This window comes from Sitophilus oryzae, unplaced genomic scaffold (genome assembly GCF_002938485.1).
Source record: "Sitophilus oryzae breed Bouriz unplaced genomic scaffold, Soryzae_2.0 scaffold_801_pilon_pilon, whole genome shotgun sequence".
NCBI classification, from domain to species: Eukaryota; Metazoa; Arthropoda; class Insecta; order Coleoptera; family Curculionidae; genus Sitophilus; species Sitophilus oryzae.
Window position 1 is genome coordinate 1,086,069 of NW_022147419.1, and position 21,904 is coordinate 1,107,972.

The 21,904-nt window shown below is 31.3% G+C and overlaps 1 protein-coding gene across 1 annotated transcript in view; it reads left to right on the forward strand.

The window, feature by feature from the left end:
* The first annotated feature begins 432 nt into the window (after positions 1 to 432).
* Positions 433 to 21,904, forward strand: part of LOC115888557 (ABC transporter G family member 36-like) — a 75,727-nt gene continuing 54,255 nt past the window's right edge. Inside the window, exons 1-9 of the mRNA XM_030908309.1 lie at positions 433 to 765; positions 5,440 to 5,683; positions 8,500 to 8,738; positions 10,631 to 10,702; positions 10,823 to 10,967; positions 11,127 to 11,319; positions 12,085 to 12,253; positions 15,256 to 15,441; positions 19,978 to 20,109. Coding sequence (XP_030764169.1) covers positions 703 to 765; positions 5,440 to 5,683; positions 8,500 to 8,738; positions 10,631 to 10,702; positions 10,823 to 10,967; positions 11,127 to 11,319; positions 12,085 to 12,253; positions 15,256 to 15,441; positions 19,978 to 20,109 — 1,443 coding nt within the window. The 5' untranslated portion in view covers positions 433 to 702. The remainder of the gene's footprint in view (positions 766 to 5,439; positions 5,684 to 8,499; positions 8,739 to 10,630; positions 10,703 to 10,822; positions 10,968 to 11,126; positions 11,320 to 12,084; positions 12,254 to 15,255; positions 15,442 to 19,977; positions 20,110 to 21,904) is intronic.

Here is a 21,904-nt window from a genome sequence, read left to right on the forward strand (position 1 = left end):
TAACAACACTTAAGGGACATAAAAGGCCACTACTACTGCTTTCCCGTTCAAAATATTCTAATAAAGTTGCGATGAGTTTTCTACGGCTATTAAACTATCTTAGACACTTCGCACTAAAAGAGGTTCTAAAAAGAACAATGTTCGACTGCAAGGCTTGCTAGTAAACGTTTTTAAGTTTAAAATATCACAACATAGTTCATATTTTCTATCTTTTGAACAAACGAACTAGAGATATGAAAAAGAGTAGACGGGTCGCCCCGTTATACTAAAGTTTAAAAATTAGCTTTTTCAAATTTATCATTGAATTTGTGACACCCTATACATACCCTAAGCTATCGATTTCAACACGATCAATGTCGTATACTCGAAGGCACGGTATCATTTTACCTAAGTATTTTTATTTACTAGAGGTATTAACTATAATCTCATTACTGTACATTTTGCCACTTTCCAAGACATTGCAACGCGTAGACAAATATAACACAGAAGATAAAATAATATCTTTATGAATAAATAAATATTTGGTAGCTGGTTTTTGAAATAGAGAATTTCATTTCGCAAAAGTTTACTTAACGTAACTGCAGTCGTTAGCGTAGAAATTAAGATAATATGTAATAAAAAGTAGCGTACAAATTAGAACGATTTATAAAAAGTGTTCCAGTTGTTTTCTGTTGTGATTTTTTCCAAAAATTTTGAGTTAGGATGAGCAGTGAGGAGAGGATACCTCTTTTTCCAAAAAATGGACTACAAAATGGCGAAAATTCGGTAAGTTTGTGGTGATTAGTAAATAAATATTAAATTAAAGTAGGTATGTCCTTAAATTTTAGAAAATATAGTTCTAATACTAATGGAACACTCATATAAATTTCTCTACTACATATATACAGAGTGAGCCTTAAATAAGTGCAAATATTTCAGGGCCGGTAGATCTCGATAAAAAAAATATTTTCTCTTTGCCGTTTTTCAAATAATCCTAAAATAGTTGAGTTATTTTAGCAAAATAAAACACTAATTCACCACAACATACCAAAACACTTTACTTTTACACTGGACGCGCGCTTCACTAACCATGTTATAGCATCATCAGCAGATGATTAAAACATTTTTTTAATCATCTGAGCAGTTTTCATCATGTGCTGATGATGCTAACGTGGTTAGCGAAACGCATGTCCAGTGTAAAAGCAAAGTGTTTTGGTGTATTGTGGCGAATTAGTGTATTATTTTTGCTGTTGTAACACCAAAGGGTGCAACCCTCAACTTTAATGAGTTATTTTATTTTGAAAATTAAAAAAATAATATTTTTGTTTAAATTTTGAGAACCATTGGATTTTTTCTATGTTTTTTTCCCTCTACATTGTTTACTATAGTCTGCCATCTGCTACTGTTTAGCATATTCAGCCCAATGACACAGGGGAGATTTCGACAGACACAGAGATAAAAAATGCAGAAAATACAATTTGCTTGGGCATTAAAATGACAGTCACAACCATAAAATAATAAATACAAGAAGAAGTGTCAAGTCAATGTTAAATTATGGAAACAGCGTGGCTGCCTGGGTAACTAATTTTCAGATATGGCGGCTGGGACATTTGACATGACATAGACATGACAATTTCAATTTTATGAAATTTATTTCCGTTTCCGGTTTTTAATGGCGGGCTGTTCAGGAGGTTTAAATGAGGGTTAATATACTTTTTACTCTTTCTAGTAGTAAATAATACAACAAAATTACTCAAAAATATTTATTTGGAATTTAGAACAATGTAAATATGCAAATCAACACAATTAAAGAGCTATAATCCAATAAACTACTGTATCAATATCAAATATTTAAATAATATCAGAGATGCTGTGTTAAAGCGAATTAGTAAAGTAACAGTGCATTGACTTACAGAAACTTGAAGATAAATAAATGTTTTCACAGCTTCACGGACATAAAACTAAATAACTGGAAGCAGGAAAAAGGCAACCGGAACCCACACAAAACCTGGAATCAAAAAAAATATGTAAAAAATATAAATATAGGTACATAAGACTTTTGTGAATTAAATCAAACAGGACTTGAATGTAAATAAAATGAATAAAAAATATAATACATATACATCTAATACCTCATTTGTATTTTAAAAATAATCTACATACATAGATTTATAGCATTATTGCTATGAAAATACATAATAGGTACCTATGTAATATGTAATTACGCATATCTGTTCATCTTGTAGAAAATTAATGTAGGCTAATAATACTTCAATAATCATAATTTACCTTGTATAACTTGCTTTCAGTTGCTCAAAATCACCGATCAGTCTTTAAAGTAGAGATACGGAAAAATCCTTGGCAAAGAATATCCCAAGATCCTTGGGTTTAAAGCTAAAAAAATATAAAAACAGTTAATATATTACCTATTTTTACATATAATATGGCCCATACCTACTACACGCAGAAACGTCGATTTCATCATTTTCTTTATGTAATTAATATCATATATACTTTATTAAAGTGTTAACAAGGAACTTTATATCAAAAAACATCTTTGTACTTATAAATTTCCGCCGAAATATCATAAACAAGCTTCTAATCAAATCTAAACGGCAAAAATTAAAATGGCGCTCGACCTTGCCAGAGGCCTCGGGAGTTGACACATCGCTGACACACAGACAAAAGAACAGGACGCCGACGTGCATAAAAATGTTCCGTAGCAGAAATTGACAGAAATCATACAGAAATATTCAGATTTTTGTCTAGGACAGTCTAGAAGGCCATGCTTTCTGCCTGGGTAGAACCGCGCCACAACTGTTTCCAATTTTCCGGTTTACTGTCACCCCCCTGGTCACAACTGTCACTGTCAGGGATCCGACCGTTGGATAGACTGTACCTATGTTGTCTTAATATTAAAAAAAAATCTAATATTTTGACAAATACAAAATTTTCAAAATATTTTTTCGTGAAAAAAATCTCATAGACGAGTTACTACGATACCACTACTAAAAATATTTGCATTTATTTAATTACCTTTACTCTGCTACTCACCTAGTTTATTTTTTATTTTAGAATAAACAGTAATAATTAAAATTAAATTTTTTAATTTCTAATTTGCAGTGGAACTAAATTATTCTTTTGATCTATAAAACAAATAATTAAAACATAATGAAATCTAAGATAGTTTGCATAATTTTAGGTAAAGTCTGTATAGCAAAAGAATATATGAGAGTGACAGTTGGGGTCTGTTATTACAATCAGGGGGGTGACAGTAAACCGGAAAATTGGAAACAGTTCTGGCGCGGTCCTACCCAGGCAGAAAGCATGGCCTTCTAGACTGTCCTAGACAAAAATCTGAGTATTTCTATATGATTTCTGTCAATCTCTGTTACGGAACATTTTTATGCACGTCGGCGTCCTCTTCTTTTGTCTGTGTGTCAGCGATGTGTCAACTCCCGAGGCCTCTGGCAAGGTCGAGCGCCATTTTAATTTTTGCCGTTTAGATTTGATTAGAAGCTTGTTTATGATATTTCGGCGGAAATTTATAAGTACAAAGATGTTTTTTGATATAAAGTTCCTTGTTAACACTTTAATAAAGTATATATGATATTAATTACATAAAGAAAATGATGAAATCGACGTTTCTGCGTGTAGTAGGTATGGGCCATATTATATGTAAAAATAGGTAATATATTAACTGTTATATTTTTTTAGCTTTAGATCCAAGGATCTTGGGATATTCTTTGCCAAGGATTTTTCCGTATATCTACTTTAAAGACTGATCGGAGATTTTGAGCAATTGAAAGCAAGTTACACAAGGTAAATTATGATTATTGAAATATTATTAGCCTACATTAATTATCTACAAGATGAACAGAAATGCGTAATTACATATCACATAGGTACCTATTATGTATTTTCATAGCAATAATCTATGTATGAGATTATTTTTTTGTAGATTATTTTTAAAATACAAATGAGGTATTAGATGTATATGTATCATATTTTTTATTCATTTTATTTTCATTCAAGTCCTGTTTGATTTAATTCACAAAAGTCTTATGTACCTATATTTATGTTTTTTTACATATTTTTTTTGGTTCCAGGTTTAGCGTGGGTTCCTGTTGTCTTTTTCCTGCTTCCAGTTAGTTAGTTTTACGCCCGTGTAGCTGTGAAAACATTTATTTATCTTCATGTTTCTGTAAGTCAGTGCACTGTTACTTTACTAATTCACTTAACACAGAATCTTTGATGTTATTTAAATATTTTGATATTGATACAGTAGTTTATGTGTTTATAGCTCTTTAATTGTGTTGATTTGCATATTTACATTGTTCTAAATTCCAAATAAATATTTTTGAGTAATTTTGTTGTATTATTTACTACTAGAAAAAGTAAAAAGTATATTAACCCTGATTTAAACCTCCTGAACAGCCCGCCATTAAAAACCGGAAACGGAAATAAATTTCATAAAATTGAAATTGTCATGTCTATGTCATTGTCTATGTCATGTCAAATGTCCCAGCCGCCATATCTGAAAATTAGTTACCCAGGCAGCCACGCTGTTTCCATAATTTAACATTGACTTGACACTTCTTCTTGTATTTATTATTTTATGATTACAATTCAAAAGTTAATTGTTTATATCATACAAGATGTCCAAAATTGTACGCCAAACCTTCAAAAATATAAAATCATTTTTCTTCTCTTTTTATTAAATGGAGAAAATGAACAACTTTTGTATTTAAAGTATTTGAAAATGTTTAATGGTTTCGCAGATACACGCAGTATTATTTCATATGGCTATTTCAACGGTAAAATATGAGAGAAAAATCATTGGGTGGCTTTGTTAAAAATTTACTGTGAAAAATGCCATATGAAATATAAAACCGCGAATATCTGCGAAACCGTAAAAAAATTTGAAATTCTATAAATACCAAAAATTTTTATTTTCTAATTCTCCATCTATTGAAAAAATAATATACAGGGTGTTTCATTAAAAAAAACGAAGAAAAATTATTTTATATTTTAGAAAGATTGGCGTAGAATTTTGAACCTCCTGTATGATTTACGATTACGGTATTTATAGCAAAATAAGTACAGACCATCTAAAATAAATACCTAAATAAATAGTTTTGATTTCAGGACATTTGTTGTATTTTTAATATTTTTTTTAGAAAAGCTGAAAAATATATTTTTTATTTATTAATATCTCTGAAACTGTCGAAATATATTTACTCTCCTACATCTTAGGATTATGTAAAGTCATTTGAAAGGAAGCCAAAAATGCAATAATATTCAGGGTGTTCCATTTAAAAAAAATCATCCCGATCCATTCACACTTTTTTGAGTCACCTTATAGAAGTTAAAATATTTTCCTGAGATACATCCTAGAACATACTTTCGGTCTGCACTTAAAGAAAACTAAAAAGTATTAACTATAAATAATTGTTTTAGAATGGAAGTTCTTCAGCTTCGGGAGAAGAACTCACTACCTTTAGAATCCCAGTTTACGGTACGGCTATAGATCAAAGAGGAGTTCCATCTAAATCCATACCACCTGAAGAAAGAATTACATATTCTTGGAACTCAATAAACGTGTTTGCCGATACCAACGTACCCAAAAGTGAAAACTATTGCTGCTGGTGTTGCAGACAGGATGAACAAAATAACCAACAAAAGAAACATTTATTGAAAAATGGTAAGTTAGAGCTCAACATTTTAATTTTCAGTGTTCTTGAATACATTCAGTGTTCTTGAATATAAAGCAACAAGTTTCTTAGTATAATTATCCTACCTTCAATAAGGATCTTCTATAAAATATAATATTTATCCCTTCAAAATATATAAACTTTAAGAACACGTCAAATCTTGCAAGGCGGTTCATCCACTTCTCATATATCATCACTTAAAACCAAGTCAGTTGTTTCAGTTAGGCTAGTAGGTACTGACATGCAATTTTGAATCTGCCGATTAAATAGTTGCGGAAGTGAAAACAACATATTTGCCGACTATTTGATTGCATAATATGTGCACAACTTCATAACAATATATTGGTTACAATTCTGCAACTAAAAAAAAATTGTGTGCGCACTATGTGCCCATATTTGAAGTGAAACTTCTTACTAACAGAGAGAGCTATCAAATTGAAGGATTTGAAGATGTTTGAAAAAGTGTAGTTTGAAATGTTGAAAAAGTAATAAATTAAAAATTAATAAATAATTTGCTTCACTTTCACAAAATTTGAATCAAAATGACCGCCTGTTCGTCTGAGGACTCCATTCGGATACCACTATCTATGTGTCGAGTTTGATTCCAATAGACCCATAATTAAGAAAAATCCTGACGATTTTGTCCATTTAGAGACATCTGTTCGAAACGTCGAGGGCATTATCCTGTAGCTCTTCCCCAATTATGCCGAAATCTATCCACAATTTTTCTTCAATTTCAAATCCTTAGTTCCTCCCTGATGAAGATGTAAACGAAACGTCGTATCCAACTTTAACACCCGAGAGCAAATTGTGCCGATGTCACCAAACAGTGCCGTGGCACATATTTTTCTTAACCTAGCTGTTTGAAGCAATATTTATATTTTTTGATAATTGTTTTGACTACGCCTATGGTGTATCATACTAATTAATTATTAAAAAAGGTATTAAAATGTTAACAAAAGGTACTAAACTAGTATCGACGTATAGCACATATCAAGTACATATAGGTAGATGTTAATTGAAATTGAAGAATAAGATAATATCGAATTCAATAAGAAAACGCTAAAATGTTGGAGTGGACTGTTTATTTACCTATAAAACGTAAGTCCTGGCTCTTTCTTATCGCTGCTGCTTTTATACTTGAAAGCTGAACAACTAATCACCATTGTAATAAAGTTTATACAAAGTTTACTACACACAAACTATTAAAAATCGCTAAAATTGTCGCTGGTGACCAAATGATGACTCATTGTTTGCCATGAAAAGAATGGCCTTTAAGGTCACAAATTCTGCTGCAGCCCGTATATGGGCGTTACATGTCCTTATATTCTTAAGTCATTGGTTAAGATGGTCTTGGTCCAGTCTATCTACTTACCAAATTTTATTTAAATCGGACAATTTTTTCGCCATTCATGATGGGTTCTATCATTACCACTCTTCATGACGTGTCGCGTATCGTGACGCTAGCTCGCGTGTCACGGCCTTCAATTTTTACTCTCAGCGCGCGTAAAGAAGTTTTATGTCAATAACCGGATGACACAAAATTGCACGTCAGCGCCTAGCCTTAGTATCTATGGAAGCACCTAATTCAACAAATTTATAACAAATTGTTATCTAATCAATTACCTATTAACATTATAGTGACTGTATTAATGTTAGACATCTTTAATTATGTAATAATTATAATGACTTGGCAATTGCACGGCAACAGACCAGTTTTATAACGCCCTCCAAATTTAGCATCCTCTTTCGGGATGATCTTAAAAAACTTAATTGCCATTAAGACATTATTATATCTTATAGACGACTCTTATCTGCTTGATGATAAACTAGAAACTACTTGACTAGATCCCGAAACTATTTGGTTTATTTATATAAATCACTATATTAAAAAGTTTGTGAATTTGACGACCGTACCGACTTGTTTACCAATATTTAAGAGCAAAATAAAAACACTAAATCACCACAATACACCAAAACACTTTTACTTTTACACTGGACGCGCGTTTCGCTAACCATGTTAGCATCATCAGCAGATAATTATAAACTGAATCTGAATCTCAGTTTTTTATTTTGCTGTGTAACACGAAAGGTTCCAACCCTCAACTGTAATCAATATTTAAGAGTCCATTTTACTAGTCCGAAAAAGTAGCAAAATAAGCGTTCGGCATTTAACGTTTTACGTAAAACTGGCTAGGTATTTTTACACAAATGAAGAAGGAAATTAAAGATAAAGGATGATACTATATCCGTATTGTAGCACATTTTTAGACAACTTCTTTATTTTTAAGATTTTTATGGTCAAACATCAACAAAATATTCCTTAGGTTTGGACTAAATTTTCTCGAAAATAAAGACATAATTTAAAATTCCATTACAATGCGGCAATAGATTGCAGTTTTGTGATTACAGTGATATATAATTTATATGGTTTTGTAACGATGGTGTTTCGATTTTTGGGTGTGGCTTAATACGACAGGATCGGGTACAGGAACAGTACAGCGTAATAGACTCATAAGTAAAATAAGCTATTTTCCATTGTGTACCACATAATCTTGAACACACTGAACATAATTGTACTGATATACTCTTAAGAACACCATAAATTCGAAGTTTTGTACTTTTAGTTCCAGTACAAACTTGCTAATTTAACTTTCTTTATTGACCCACTTTGTTCATTCCAAACTTCCCGACATTAAATTAACAATTACACGATGCACTGAACACATTCATTATTCCACTTTATATAAACTAGATGCGGAAAGAAGAGGAAGTGTTAATTCTAATGTATTTTCTTGTTTTCTAGTTAGCGGTATTGCCAGACCAGGGGAATTACTGGCAATTTTAGGCTCAAGTGGAGCGGGCAAGACAACACTGCTTAACGCTCTGACGTTTCGTTCTAGTAAAAATATCACAATTACTGGGACAAGATGTGTTAATGGTACTCCTGTGAATTCGACTGCTTTGGCTAGTCGCTCAGCGTATGTTCAACAGACTGATATGTTTATTGGGACACTCACTGTCAAAGAACACTTGATATTTCAGGTGAATTTTTTATCATTTAGTAGTAAAAAGTCGTATTTTTGAATTAGTTTAAATTTTTCTTTAAAAAAAGTTAGTCATATATTATATCATACATAATTAATTAGAGTATGATATACAGTTCTATATTTTTTTTTCAAGAATGCAAAATATTGCTGATTATACAGGGTGTTTCAAAAAACATGTGCTATCTCTCGTGGGAAGATTCTTCATGTAAAAATAAGATTTATTTTTTATATCAACATATGCCCGATTCTGCTTTGTTTTGTAATCCGGAGTTTAACCATAGTTTTTTTATTGCAATATTGTTAAAAATACAATTCTGATTATACAGGGTGTTTCAAAAAACATATTGTGCTATCTCTCGTGGGAAGATTCTTCATGTAAAATTAAGATTTATTTTTTATATCAACATAGGCGCGATTCTACTTTGTTTTGTAATCCGGAGTTTAACCATAGTTTTTTCATGGCAAATAATTAATCTTCATACAATTTTACGACACCCGTACTTTTTTATTTTACTTCAATTTCATCCCATTTAAAAAAAAAAAAATAATCAATATTAAGAATTTCAAATTTTACACTTTTGCAATCTCTGACGTCACCTATCAAAAGTGTCACGATTTGCCAGGTAGAAAGGTAAATAAAAATCATTTTTTTTAAAAATGTATTTTAAAGTAGATATAAAATTAATTGTAAAATAAAACTTAAGGAACTTACGTTAAAATGATCTTCACAGCAAAATATCTTACTTTTGTTGACATATTATTGTCTTGCCGCTTCAAACCAGGCTCTTCGGCGGCTTTCATCCAAAGGAACAGTTATAAAAACTTTTTCTGGAGAGCCTTTAGAGTTATTTAGACAGCCCTTCACAAAACAAACTTTAACACCCTTCATTACAAAAATAATAAAGAGGGTACAATAAAACAAAATTGAAAACTCAAAGTATTTAACGCCAAACGCAAAATCCACAAAATACAAATCTAACATCGAACCCTCGAACGCTTCGAACATCCGAACAACTTTGGTAGTGTTTAGTGCTTCGATAAAAATGGCAGTAACCTGTTAATTATAAAAATTTAAGTTTACATTTCTAATAGTAAAAAATATAAAAGTAAATTTAACATTGGGGTAATAAAGAATAATTCCACATAAAAACGTATTTTTTAACGATCTTAATAAAAATAGAAAAATCTAACATATATCGTATATACGGTAGCAGAAAACTAGATACGCCATAATATTATTCTTCAGAGGCTCGCGCCCTCTGTCAACTATTCAGTCAAATGCTGATAGGTGACGTCACAATTTTCTACGCGTCATTTCAAACCAGTGAAATTTGTATTGAATTTGATTTATTATTTATTCCTTAATTTTAATTGTGTTTCTTTTTGTATTGAGGGAGTACTTTTTAATCACTTCAATTGAATTTTATATTAAAAATAACAAAAATTTACTATGGTTAAACACCGGATTACAGGGAGTTAAATCTTCATTATTTTTCGATTTATTATAATTTTTCTCCAAGTGCTTTTAGCGATTCGAATGAATATTTGAGGGTAAACGTTACTATAAGTACGACATATTTTGCTAAATTTATATATCACTAGAATATTTTTCTATGAAAAACATGATATTTATATGTAGATTTTATAGGTAATAAAAAATGACGGTTAAAGCCTTATTACAATACTCGTAGACATTAGCTGGAGTTCTATTATATCAAAATAAACAACATTTTTTTTCTCTTGACGTAACCTTTACAACGAACTGTAAAATTATTTCATAGAATTTCTTTTAATCATGAGACTGTCAAAGATAATCGTTTATTCCTTTTTATAGAACTCGATACTAGAGGTGGTTTATTATAGTATTTGATATAAATTATATTTTAGGCACTGGTTAGAATGGATAAACATTTTACTTATGAACAACGAATGCAAAGGGTGGAAGAAGTAATATCGGAGGTAGGTATATTTTTGTGAAAATAAAACAGTGTATTAACTGTAGTAACATGAAAAAAAAACTGAAAATTAATTTGAAAAAAAATTATTTGGGCCAATGTTTTTTATGTTGTTTTTTACTAGATGTCGTTAAACAAATGCGAGAACACCTGTATAGGAATCCCTGGTCGACTCAAAGGTTTATCAGGGGGTGAACAGAAAAGACTGTCATTTGGTTCTGAGGTACTCACTAACCCTTCGTTAATGTTCTGCGATGAACCAACGTCAGGTAAAGCAGAAATTTATATTTTATTTTTTATATGTAGGTACCTGATCTGGAACGTACTTTCAATATTATTTATAAAATATTTTACATTTTTTTCATCACTTAAATTACTTAAAAATAGTAACAGTTCCTCTTGAAAATATATTTCCTATTTATTCTTAGGGTTAGATTCATTTATGGCAATGAACGTTGTTCAAATTCTGAAACAGATGGCTTTTGCTGGTAAAACGGTGATTTGCACAATACATCAACCATCGTCTGAGTTATACGCCATGTTTGACAAATTGCTGTTGATGGCCGAAGGAAGAATAGCATTTTTAGGAACGCCAGAAGAAGCAGATATATTTTTCAGGGAGTAAGGTTTTTTATTAAAATTTGTTTTATATTTAATTAATTATATTAGTCATCTATAGTTGCACCTTATACTTTTTGTATGCTATATTGATATTGTTTTTAGGGTTCCGTACCCAAAGGGTAAAAACGGGAACCCTAAGACTTTGCTGTCCGTCCGTCCGTCTGTCACAAAGGTTTATCTTATGAACCGTTATAGCTAGACAGTTGAAATTTTTACAGATAATGTATCTATGATGCCGTTAAAAGAACAAATACTAAAAACAGAATTAAATAAATGTTATAAATAAAAAAGTACTTTCACTAAACATTATCTTTTAAGTAAGAATTTTACATAGAATCTTTCAAGTCCTCGGTGGCCGCGTGATTAAAGCGTTAGGACTTTACGCTGCTATGACGTTGGAGCTGTAGTAAGGCAGGTTCGAATCTTAGTCAAGGCGCCTTTTTTTAATCGTATTTTTTTTTAATTTGTACATATTTTTACATATTTATTTTTACTTTTTACATATTTATTATTGATTAATACAATTTTTACTAATGTGTTTCTTCATTTTTTTAAATTACTTATACGCGCATTCAAAATTTCAGCTGAATCGAAAAAAAAGTTTGTAATAATATAGTGTCTAATGTTGTATAGATAATGAATGGTACGGAACCCTTCGTGCGCGAGTCCGACTCGCACTTGGCCAATTTTTTATTTATAAAAGTTACAGCAGATTCGTATTTTATAATACTAAAAAATAGTTTCTATGTCTTTTTTGGATTTTAGATTAGAAGCACCTTGTCCGAAGAATTATAACCCAGCGGATTATTTTATACAGTTGTTGGCAATTGTACCCGAGAATGAAGAGTCTTGCAAACACGCTGTGAATATGATTTGTGACAAATATGAGAGGTCAGAAACTGGAATGAGCGTTACTTTAGAATCTAGTACTAAGGTATGTAGAATTTAATATCTTGTCCATTTTTATTAGTATTATTAATGTAAATGATACTGCTGTTTAATAAATTGATTTTAGAGAAGGAATAAATTTATTTTTAAAAAAATTGTTCAGTTATAGAGTTTTTAAACTAATATTATTTTTTTTTTATTTTTTTCCTACTTATTATAATATATACTCATTTTACCGGGATAATACGTATAAATTAGTAATACTATTGTTAAAGGAATTTTCTTAAATCTGTGTCGAATGAACGTTGTCTAAATATCAATTATTACATACATTAACTTGGTCCTTAAGTAACAATAAATCTATATCTTCATAATTTAATTTTTTATGATACACATTTTTTTTTAATTAGCAATAAAAACATTATATAGTCTGTCCAACGAGAAGATCCTTGACAGTGATAGATGTGTCTGTAATTTTAATTTCAAAGTAGTTTATTTTATTTTACAAAGAAATAAGTTGGTACAACTGGAAAGCATAGCAGGAAATTATTATATTTAAAATTTGACTGACAAGTGATTACTTCAAAATATTGTGAAAAAAACTGTATAAAACTGAAAAAATGTAATCGAGTTATTTAATTTAATAAAAAACGGCATGTGTTAATACAAAACTTTATGAAACTTCCCGCATTTATGATTATATTTATCAATATAAATGATGTACAAATACAAATTTGTAATATTCCGCAAAAATAAATAAAACAACATAAATAAAACAAACTATTGTATTATTAATAACACTTACCAAATTTTAGAGGTACCTTAAAGGTTGATTAATTAACTTTAATCTTAAGTTTTTAAACCAGTACCTTTTGCATTATTTTTCTTGTGCAGTACTAAAATCCATTATTTACGTATCGTGTAATGTCGATATTTTACAGCTACTCCAGTTTTTAGTATGTGTTTAGTATGGTCCTTCTACCATATTCGAGATGCACTTATCTACGACTAGATGGTATACGAACTTTAATGATGGTAACTTTATTGGTGTATAAGACTTTTTGCCTGGGCAGCGACTATTAACCATAAACTGTGCTCTGGGTCTACAGTTAATTTTCACTCGATTTTTCTTCCACTTGACTTCAAAAGACACACGTAATAACACGAATCAAAATGCATCATCTTCAAAAACGCAGGGTATTTGACAAAACTGATAAAAGTTAACACAAAATTATAACCTCTAATTTGGCAAGACTTTGACAAGCGTGGACAAGCGTCAAAAATCTAAAGGCGAGTTCATACGCATCGGCGTCCGTTTGTCGTTCATCGTTTCGTCAAACCAATAAAATTGTATTGACTTTAACCAGTTTTATTGGTTTATTTCAAAAACTGTCATTTTTGAAATAAACCAATAAAACTGGTTAAAACCGCACGACGGATGACGGATTTATATTTAAACCCATCCATAGTTAACTTAAAAATTATTAGAAACTTTTTTTAGTAAAATAAATAGATTGGTATGGGACGTCATCTGCTTTTCTTCTGTCATCGTCTGTCGAAATCTTACCTGAGAAAAAAAAACAGAGTATATAAATATATTTATATAAAGGTATAATTTCATTATTTGTACCAAAATATTTATCTAAATGTTTAATTTTGTAGAAGTTAATTTTTACATTTTTATTCCAAATTGCTATGATTCTTAGTTGCTAATAATAAATTGTATAAAACACAACTACACTTTTTTGAAAAAAAGTGTTTTTTTCACCACAGGAAAGAAATTAATGGACTCTCTCTCTCTTTCTCTCTGTAGCATTATAACCCAGGGTGGGTCCTTGCTGACTTTACAATCTGCCTCCACTCGCTGCGGTCCATCATTCGTTCTTCTGCTCGCTCAATCTTTAGGGTCCGTATGTCCGTAGCAACATTATCTCTCCACCGCATTCTTGGTCTTCCCAGCTGCCGCTTTATTTCCGGGATTTCTTCCCATACCAGCTTGACGAGACGTTGATGTTGTCTCTTAACGTGGCCGGCCCATCTCAGTCTTTCGGACTTTATTATTTTCACTACATCTGGCTGGTTATATAGTTCTTCCAATTTCCTGTTTGTTCTTATTCTATATTGCTCTGTGGCGTTGTTCTTTACTGGTCCGTATATCCCTCTATAATTCTTCTTTCTGCTATTTTTAGTCGGTTTTCATTTTGTTTTGTCATCGTCCATGTTTTACTTGCATATGTCATTATCGATCTTATAACTTCTTGATACATTCTTATTTTCGTACGGCGGGATACATTTTTCGATTTCATTATTGTTTGAAGTGTAAACCAGCAGCGATTTCCTCCTTGCATTTTGTTGTTAATCTCTTGTGTTATGTTGTTATCAGAGATGATCGTAGCTCCCAAATATTTGAACTGCTGAACTCTCAAAATCGTATTGATCTATTGTCACATTCTGTCCTATTCTGTCTCGTCGCGTCGTTCTGTTCTTGTTGTAGTTATATATTTTGTCTTATCTTTGTTGATTCGTAAACCAGTTTCTCTTGCAGCATTCTCCAACTTTATGAACTCTTCCTTAACATTAATAGTTGTATTTCCTACTATATCTATATCATCAGAGAAAGCCAGCAAAGTGCGAGGACCTTGATTTCGAAAGAGAAACATTTTTGTGTTGGCTTGGTTTGGTTTTTACTACAACTAAAAAACAGTAAGTGGGAATAACGCATCTCCTTGTTTGAGGCCATTGTTGATTAAAAGGAAGGTCGATAGTTTTCCTTCAAGTTTTACTGCACTTGAGATTCCTCTACACAAGCTTTTGTTAGATTAAAATAATAATACTAAAGTAATTAATGGACACAAGGTTTTTCTTCAAATATTTTTTCGTATATTCATAACTTAATTGTGTCTGATACACGTTTATTACTAATTAATATCGGAGTAAATGCTAAACTAAAAGTATGATTTTATAATTATTTTCCAACTATTAATAAAAATGTACTTTGCATCGTTTATTTGAAATATTATAATAAAATGATTCTACTGATTGTTCCAGATAGGCGAGTTTTTAAAAAACACCGAGACGGAAATATGGCAGAACGGCATCGGTGGAATCGACAGCGGAAACAGAAGTCCTTACAGGGCGTCGTGGTGCGCGCAGTTCAGAGCCGTTTTATGGAGATCGTGGCTGAGTATCTTGAAGGAGCCACTTTTGGTTAGAGTTCGCTTATTGCAAACAATCGTAAGTGGCATATTTCCAGTCGCCGGAGACGATGCTATAGATAAAATGGCTTTATTATCGCGAGGTGTAATTTTCAGAGAGAGATTTATTGCAGTTAATGCCATCATGAAAACCGGTAGAGAGTATTTCAATTTTATATTTTTCGATAAATATCGTAAAAGGGTTTTATTTTAATTTTTGTAATATACAGAGTCCGAAAATAGTGCGTCGGGCATCTGTAGCTCCTATAATAAAAAAGGCTGGCTCAAAAAAGTGTGAATGGATCGGGATGATTTTTTTTACCCTGTAAATTATTGCCATTTTGGCTTCCTTTTTGATCACTTTGCATAATCCTATGATATTATTAAATATGTTTTGATAGTTTCAAAGATATTAATAAATAAGTAAAAAAAATATTTTTTCAGCCTTATTTACAAAAATAATTAAAAATACAAGAAATGTCCTGAAATCAAAACTATATTAGGTTTTTACTGTAGTGGGTCTGTACTTACTTTGCTACAAATATCGTAATCTTTAACCATACAGGGTTTTCAAAATTGTATGCCAAACTTTTTAAATTATAAAATAGTTTTTCTTCGTTTTTTTTAAATGGAACGCTCTGTATATTATTTCTCCGTTAGATGGAGAATTAAAAAATGACCAAACCAAACATTTTTTGTATTTAAAGTATTTTAAAACTTTCAGCGGTTTTTACAAATTATATTTGATAATAAGCTTCATAAAAGGCTGAAAAAAAAATAATAAATTTTAGATTAATTAACGTTGGCGTTTATTTTTGACTGATGCCCTCTAACGGACAAACGAAGCACTTTTGTATAGAGGTAAATTATGTCCAATGAACTTATTTTTATTCTAAAAATACGTAGTATACTCTGTAAAATGAATAACTTTGAATTTGACAGTTCCCGCGGGCTTTTCTAGTGTAAATTTTATTAGGTTAGCAACTTGCGGCCATGCTGATGCAATGCCGTCTCTAATAGAACAGCCTCCGAGCGAGATTTATTACGTCACGCTAGTTAGATACTACGGATTAATTATGTTGTAGAATACATGGAAAACATAATTGTTCCTCGTATATGTAATTTTTTGGATTATATTCGACACTATTTTTTTCATATGACACAACACTGATGAAGGCTATAAACGTTAACTATAACGTTTTTAAACCAACAAAAATAATGAAAAACCAAATAAAAACTTAATCAGCGTTTTTCCCGAACCTAAATTCCAAGGAAATCAAAATTTTAGAGAATAATTTTACAAATAAAATGACAGCGATCTTTATTCTATAGCCATCGCTGACGCCTTTTTTTCTATGATATTGTATTATTTGCAAATATAATTTTTCGAACATTGATGCTTGCAAAATATACATATAAATTTTGTGAATGGAAATAATAATATATCACTATTAGTAGATATTGAATGTTTTTTGTTAAATTAGATCGATTTTCAAACCCCAAAATTTAAAATATATTTTACATTTTACCCATTATCTTATGTACCTATTCATTATTTGTATATTGTAAAACATTTATTAACTGTATATTATGTATATTTCATGTAAACTATATCATTCTTAAAATACAAACCAAAAATACGAGGAATAATTATGTTTTCCATGTATTCTACAACATATTTATTAATCCGCGGTATCTAACTAGCGTGACGTCATAAATCTCGCTCCGAGGCTATTCTATTAGAGACGGCGTTGGTCTGATATTTAGAAATGTCAAAGGCTGATGACATTTTACTTTTGTCAGTTATGACATTTCGCGTTGATTTTTGCAAGAAGAGGAAGAACTGTCACTTGTTTTATTATTTTCCTTTTCTATTTCACGAAAGTAAAAAGAGTTACCTATCTGATTCGTTCAGGCACTCATTTTAAAGAATATCAGTAACTTTTTGGACAGAGAGATTTTATATTTGCCATGTTGGTAAAAAATAACGGTCAAAATTCAAAGTTATTCATTTTATAGACTATAGTTCTATGTCCATGGAATATTGGGCCACCCTGTATACAGGGTGGTCCGAACTGTATTTCGGAAATTTCGGCAACATATTTTGCAGATAAAAATAAGTAAAAAAGTTCGTATAAATGTATGTCCTAAAATGCTAAGTTTCAGAGATACAGGGTGTAGAAGTTTCATTTTAATTTCGATTTTTCCACATAATTTCAATATTTGGATGAAAATTGGTGCCTAAGAGTTTTTTGACATGAGAAATTTGATTTTGATGTCAATAAAACTACTATTTGTAGGGGCCGCCACATACATGCGTTTTAACTGTTTTGAAGAGTTTAAGACTACTGAGTGAAAAAATACACATTTTTATAATTTTTTACGCATAAAATGTCTCTTGGTAAAAATCGCTACGAGCAACCCGTTCTCAAGATATTTAGAATGGAAATAGTCAATACATATCATTATTGACAAAAATAAACATGAGTTGAGTAGATAGTTATTTGACTGAAATAATAAAATTGGAATAACAGATCGATTATCCACCATCTGCCGTAGCCGCATCCTGCAACACTTCGGTCATATCACTCGCGTGAAGACAACCTTGAAAAACTCATAGTACAAGGCAAAGTAGAAGGTCGAAAACCCAGAGGATGATCACCATCAGGATGGCTTAATCAAATAGCAAATATTACAGGTGATCCATTTCAATCAAATCTCCGAGAGGCGGAAACGCTGGAAGATCAAAATCACCAGCTGCACATAGCCATAATGTCACGATTCTTCAGATATGAAGAGACGACGAAGAAGAAGAATAATAAATTTGGGTATTTTTAATTTTTTTAAATTAATCACAAATTTTTCTTCGAAAAAATTATTATAAAACAGTTTCTATTGAACTTTGGGAACACAAACATTTCAAATTTATGATTTCAAATTCAATCATTTCAAATTTATGATTTCAGTCTAATAACTATTTAGCAATGTTTAATTTATGCCAATGATGACAGGTATTGATAATTTCGATTCCAGATATGTCGAGAACCATTACTCGTAGCGATTTTTACAAAGAGGCCTTTTTTACGTAAAAAATGTCGCAAATGTATCTTTTTTACTCAGCAACAGGTACGGACAAAATGTTATTACTATTCAAATCAGTTAAAAAATATGTAGGTGGTGCCCCCTACAAGTGGAAGTTATATTGACATCAAAATCAAATGTTTCATGTCAAAAAACACCCAGACACCAATTTTCATCCAAATATTGACGTTACTTTAAAAATTATTTTAGAATTTTTTTTTTAGAATTTAGAATGAGTGGGAGGGGGTTAATCACTGCGACCTTACAGATCCATTGTGTCCCCCTTTCTTGAGTCATAACTCATCATACAGTCCCAGGACTTTGACAAAAGCCAGTATCTGGGACGGTTTTATAGAGGGTACTCCATCTCCAATATCAGTCGTACCAAAATTCATGGCACGAATGGTTGTCGTCTCGGCGCACTCAGTGATGAGGTGTACTGGTGTTTCCCCATCTTCCCCACAGAATCTGCATTCGCCGTTTCTTCTTAGTTTCTACTGAGGTGTTCATTGGGATACAGTGTCCTGTTAAAAACCCCGTGACAATCCGAAGATTGTTCTTACTTAAACCCAGGAAGATCTGTGATTTTTCTTGATCATAAGCCCTCAGAAACTTCTTCGAGTGTCTTAGACCGTTGCAAGATTTCCATTCCAGGTTGCGGATGGAATCTTCCAAGTTCTTGAGTTCCGCCTTAAGTTGGTTACCACTTGGAAAGCAGAACGGTTCTGGTCCAGTTAGTGGAGTGTTCGCTCCTTTTCTAGCTAGATTATTTGCTTTTTCATTGCCTTCTATCCCTTGGTGAGCAGGCACCCAGAGTGGGGAGGACTTTGTTTTCTTTGCCTAATTTATTCAGCTTCTCTATGCATTCTTTGACCAATTTCGAATTGATTGATACTGAGTTGATCGCTTTTAACGCTGCTTGACTATCAGACAAGATGGCTATTTCTTGTTTCCGATAGTTCCTATCTAAGATAAGTTGTACGCATCTTTCGATAGCGTAGATTTCTGCCTGTAGAATACTAGGGTAAGTGCCCATTGGTTCGGAGTATTTAGCTCTCGGCCCAAACACTCCGATCCCTGTTCCCGTATTGGTTTTGGAAACATCAGTATACCAAGTTATGGTATGGTCTTTTAACTGCTGGGCAAGCGTTTCGCTCTTCCTTAAAAATTATTTAGAAAAAATCGAAATAAAAATGAAACTTCAACACCTTGTATCTCCGAAACTAAGAATTTTAGGACAAACATTTATACGAACTTTTTTACTTATTTTTATCTGCAGAATATGCTGCCGAAGTTTCCGGAATACAGTTCGGACCACCCTGTATAAATTACTTTTTTACTCTTTACTAAAACCACCCTTAGTATGAAATCCTGTGAAATACCGTAAAGTTAACTGTTATATAGCCATTTTATGTTGTTATAAAAACATTAAATAACCGTAACATTAGTTTATTGTTAGTTGTTAATAAAAGTTTATCGTATTATTTTATTTTAGTTGGTGTCTTTAATATTGGGATCTATTTACTATGGCCAGATCGTAAACCAGGATGGCGTTATGAACATAAACGGCGTGCTGTTCATTTTTCTCACCAGCATGACGTTTCAAAACGTTTTTGCCGTTATAAGTGTGAGTAATAAACGACTACTATTCTTGTTTTTATGCGAAACACACATTATTTAACTTTAGAATATCGTTTTTCAAAGTGTGAAGTGTCGTGGTCTTTAGAAGGGGGATAAAAATCATAAATTTAAACAGCAAATGTCTCACAGTGTCTCTCTCTTCACAATATTTTCCTATGGAAAGACAGGAAGACGATAGCATATTAGTTATTTTATAAGTAATATTTTTCCTATAAATTGGACCTGAATTTTCTGTAAATTTGTTCTTAAATAGATTCTTCTTAGTGGAGTGTCCAGAGACTTTTGTCTCGGAATTCAATTACTGTGAAACCTTCTGTATTGTGTTTTGTAGATAAAATACTAAAATTTTTACCCTTTTTTTTTCGTTGCTTTTAATTTTTTATTTTAGTAATTTTAGTAAATTCTTTACTAAAATGTTATTTCCTCTTAAATTTTTTGATTTTCTTATTTTTTTTTCTAAGTAAATTTATTGAAATAATTGAATCTAATGCATAAACAATACCTATTCTGATTATATTCTTATCATTAAAATTTTGATTGAAATCGAATTATACAGGGTGTCCCAGAAATAAGTGCAAATATTTTAACTGGTAGTATAGTTCAACCCCAGAAACACGCCTATGAGGTTTTTTTTGCGAAAAAAAAATGTTGAAAATTTAGAAATTTTCTTGGCATTTTCCGGGAAATTTGAAAAAACTTTTTAGTGCCACTTGTTTATTCACCTGAGATTTCTCTACGGTGTATCTAAACCTTGCAGTGTTGCAACCTCCTATGTTATCCACATTCTACATAGTTCTACATTTATAAATTCATAGACAAATTTCTACTCAAAAATTAGGAATGTTAAATTTAATCTTTTATCAGTGCTCATTATTAATAATTATTATAGAAAAAAAAAACACATTAATTATTTTTAGTGAATTTCGTAAATGATCGGTTTACTACACGTATGTATATTATATAGTTACTTACTAGCGAAAAGTTGTTCCATTATTTCACTCAATTTTTGCCGAGATCTACCGCACGCTACACAACCAACTATTTTAGAGTCTTTTTCGATAAATCGCGATAATGTCACTGTTAATTTAAGTTCTGCCACAATTTCCATCTAGATTTACTACCTTTATACAACTATCAGTAGTAGAATAAATAATAAATAACATAAAATAAGCTCCGTAAAGACTGACAAATCCACAAAATTTCAAATCAAATTCAAATGTGTCAAATGAATCGTCAAACAGAACTGTCAAGGATCCCCACCCTAGAGAGCTTTTTCCGCCCACCATGCATGAATACATGGATAGCATTATGCTCCTTCCTTAGTCCTCTTATTCAAAGGATTATATCAGATTATATGGACCAACATGATTGCCAACATCCATAGAGGATAGGCAGTGAAAGAAAAATATTGTTTATTGATTTAATGAATCTAGTAGAGATGTTCTGAAGTAGGTATCAGTTATTGCTGCTTTAACTGATCATGGTAGAGATCAACTTTTTCAATTTAAAACTGTCTCTGTTAGAGTAAACTGCCCAACAGGCAAAACAATATGATTTTTCAAAGACAAACATTACAGAAGAACTATTACTAGGACTTATTACTCGGGCCAAAAGCAAAGGTACTTATGGCTTTAATGTAAAAAATACGAAAAAATGGTAGTGTCTTCTTCAAAAGCCAATATCTCTCAGAAAATAGAGCTATTGAGATGAACCAAAAAACAAACTATTTAGAAAAGATAAACCTAGATGACGAAATGATTTTTAAATTCCTTGCATTGTTA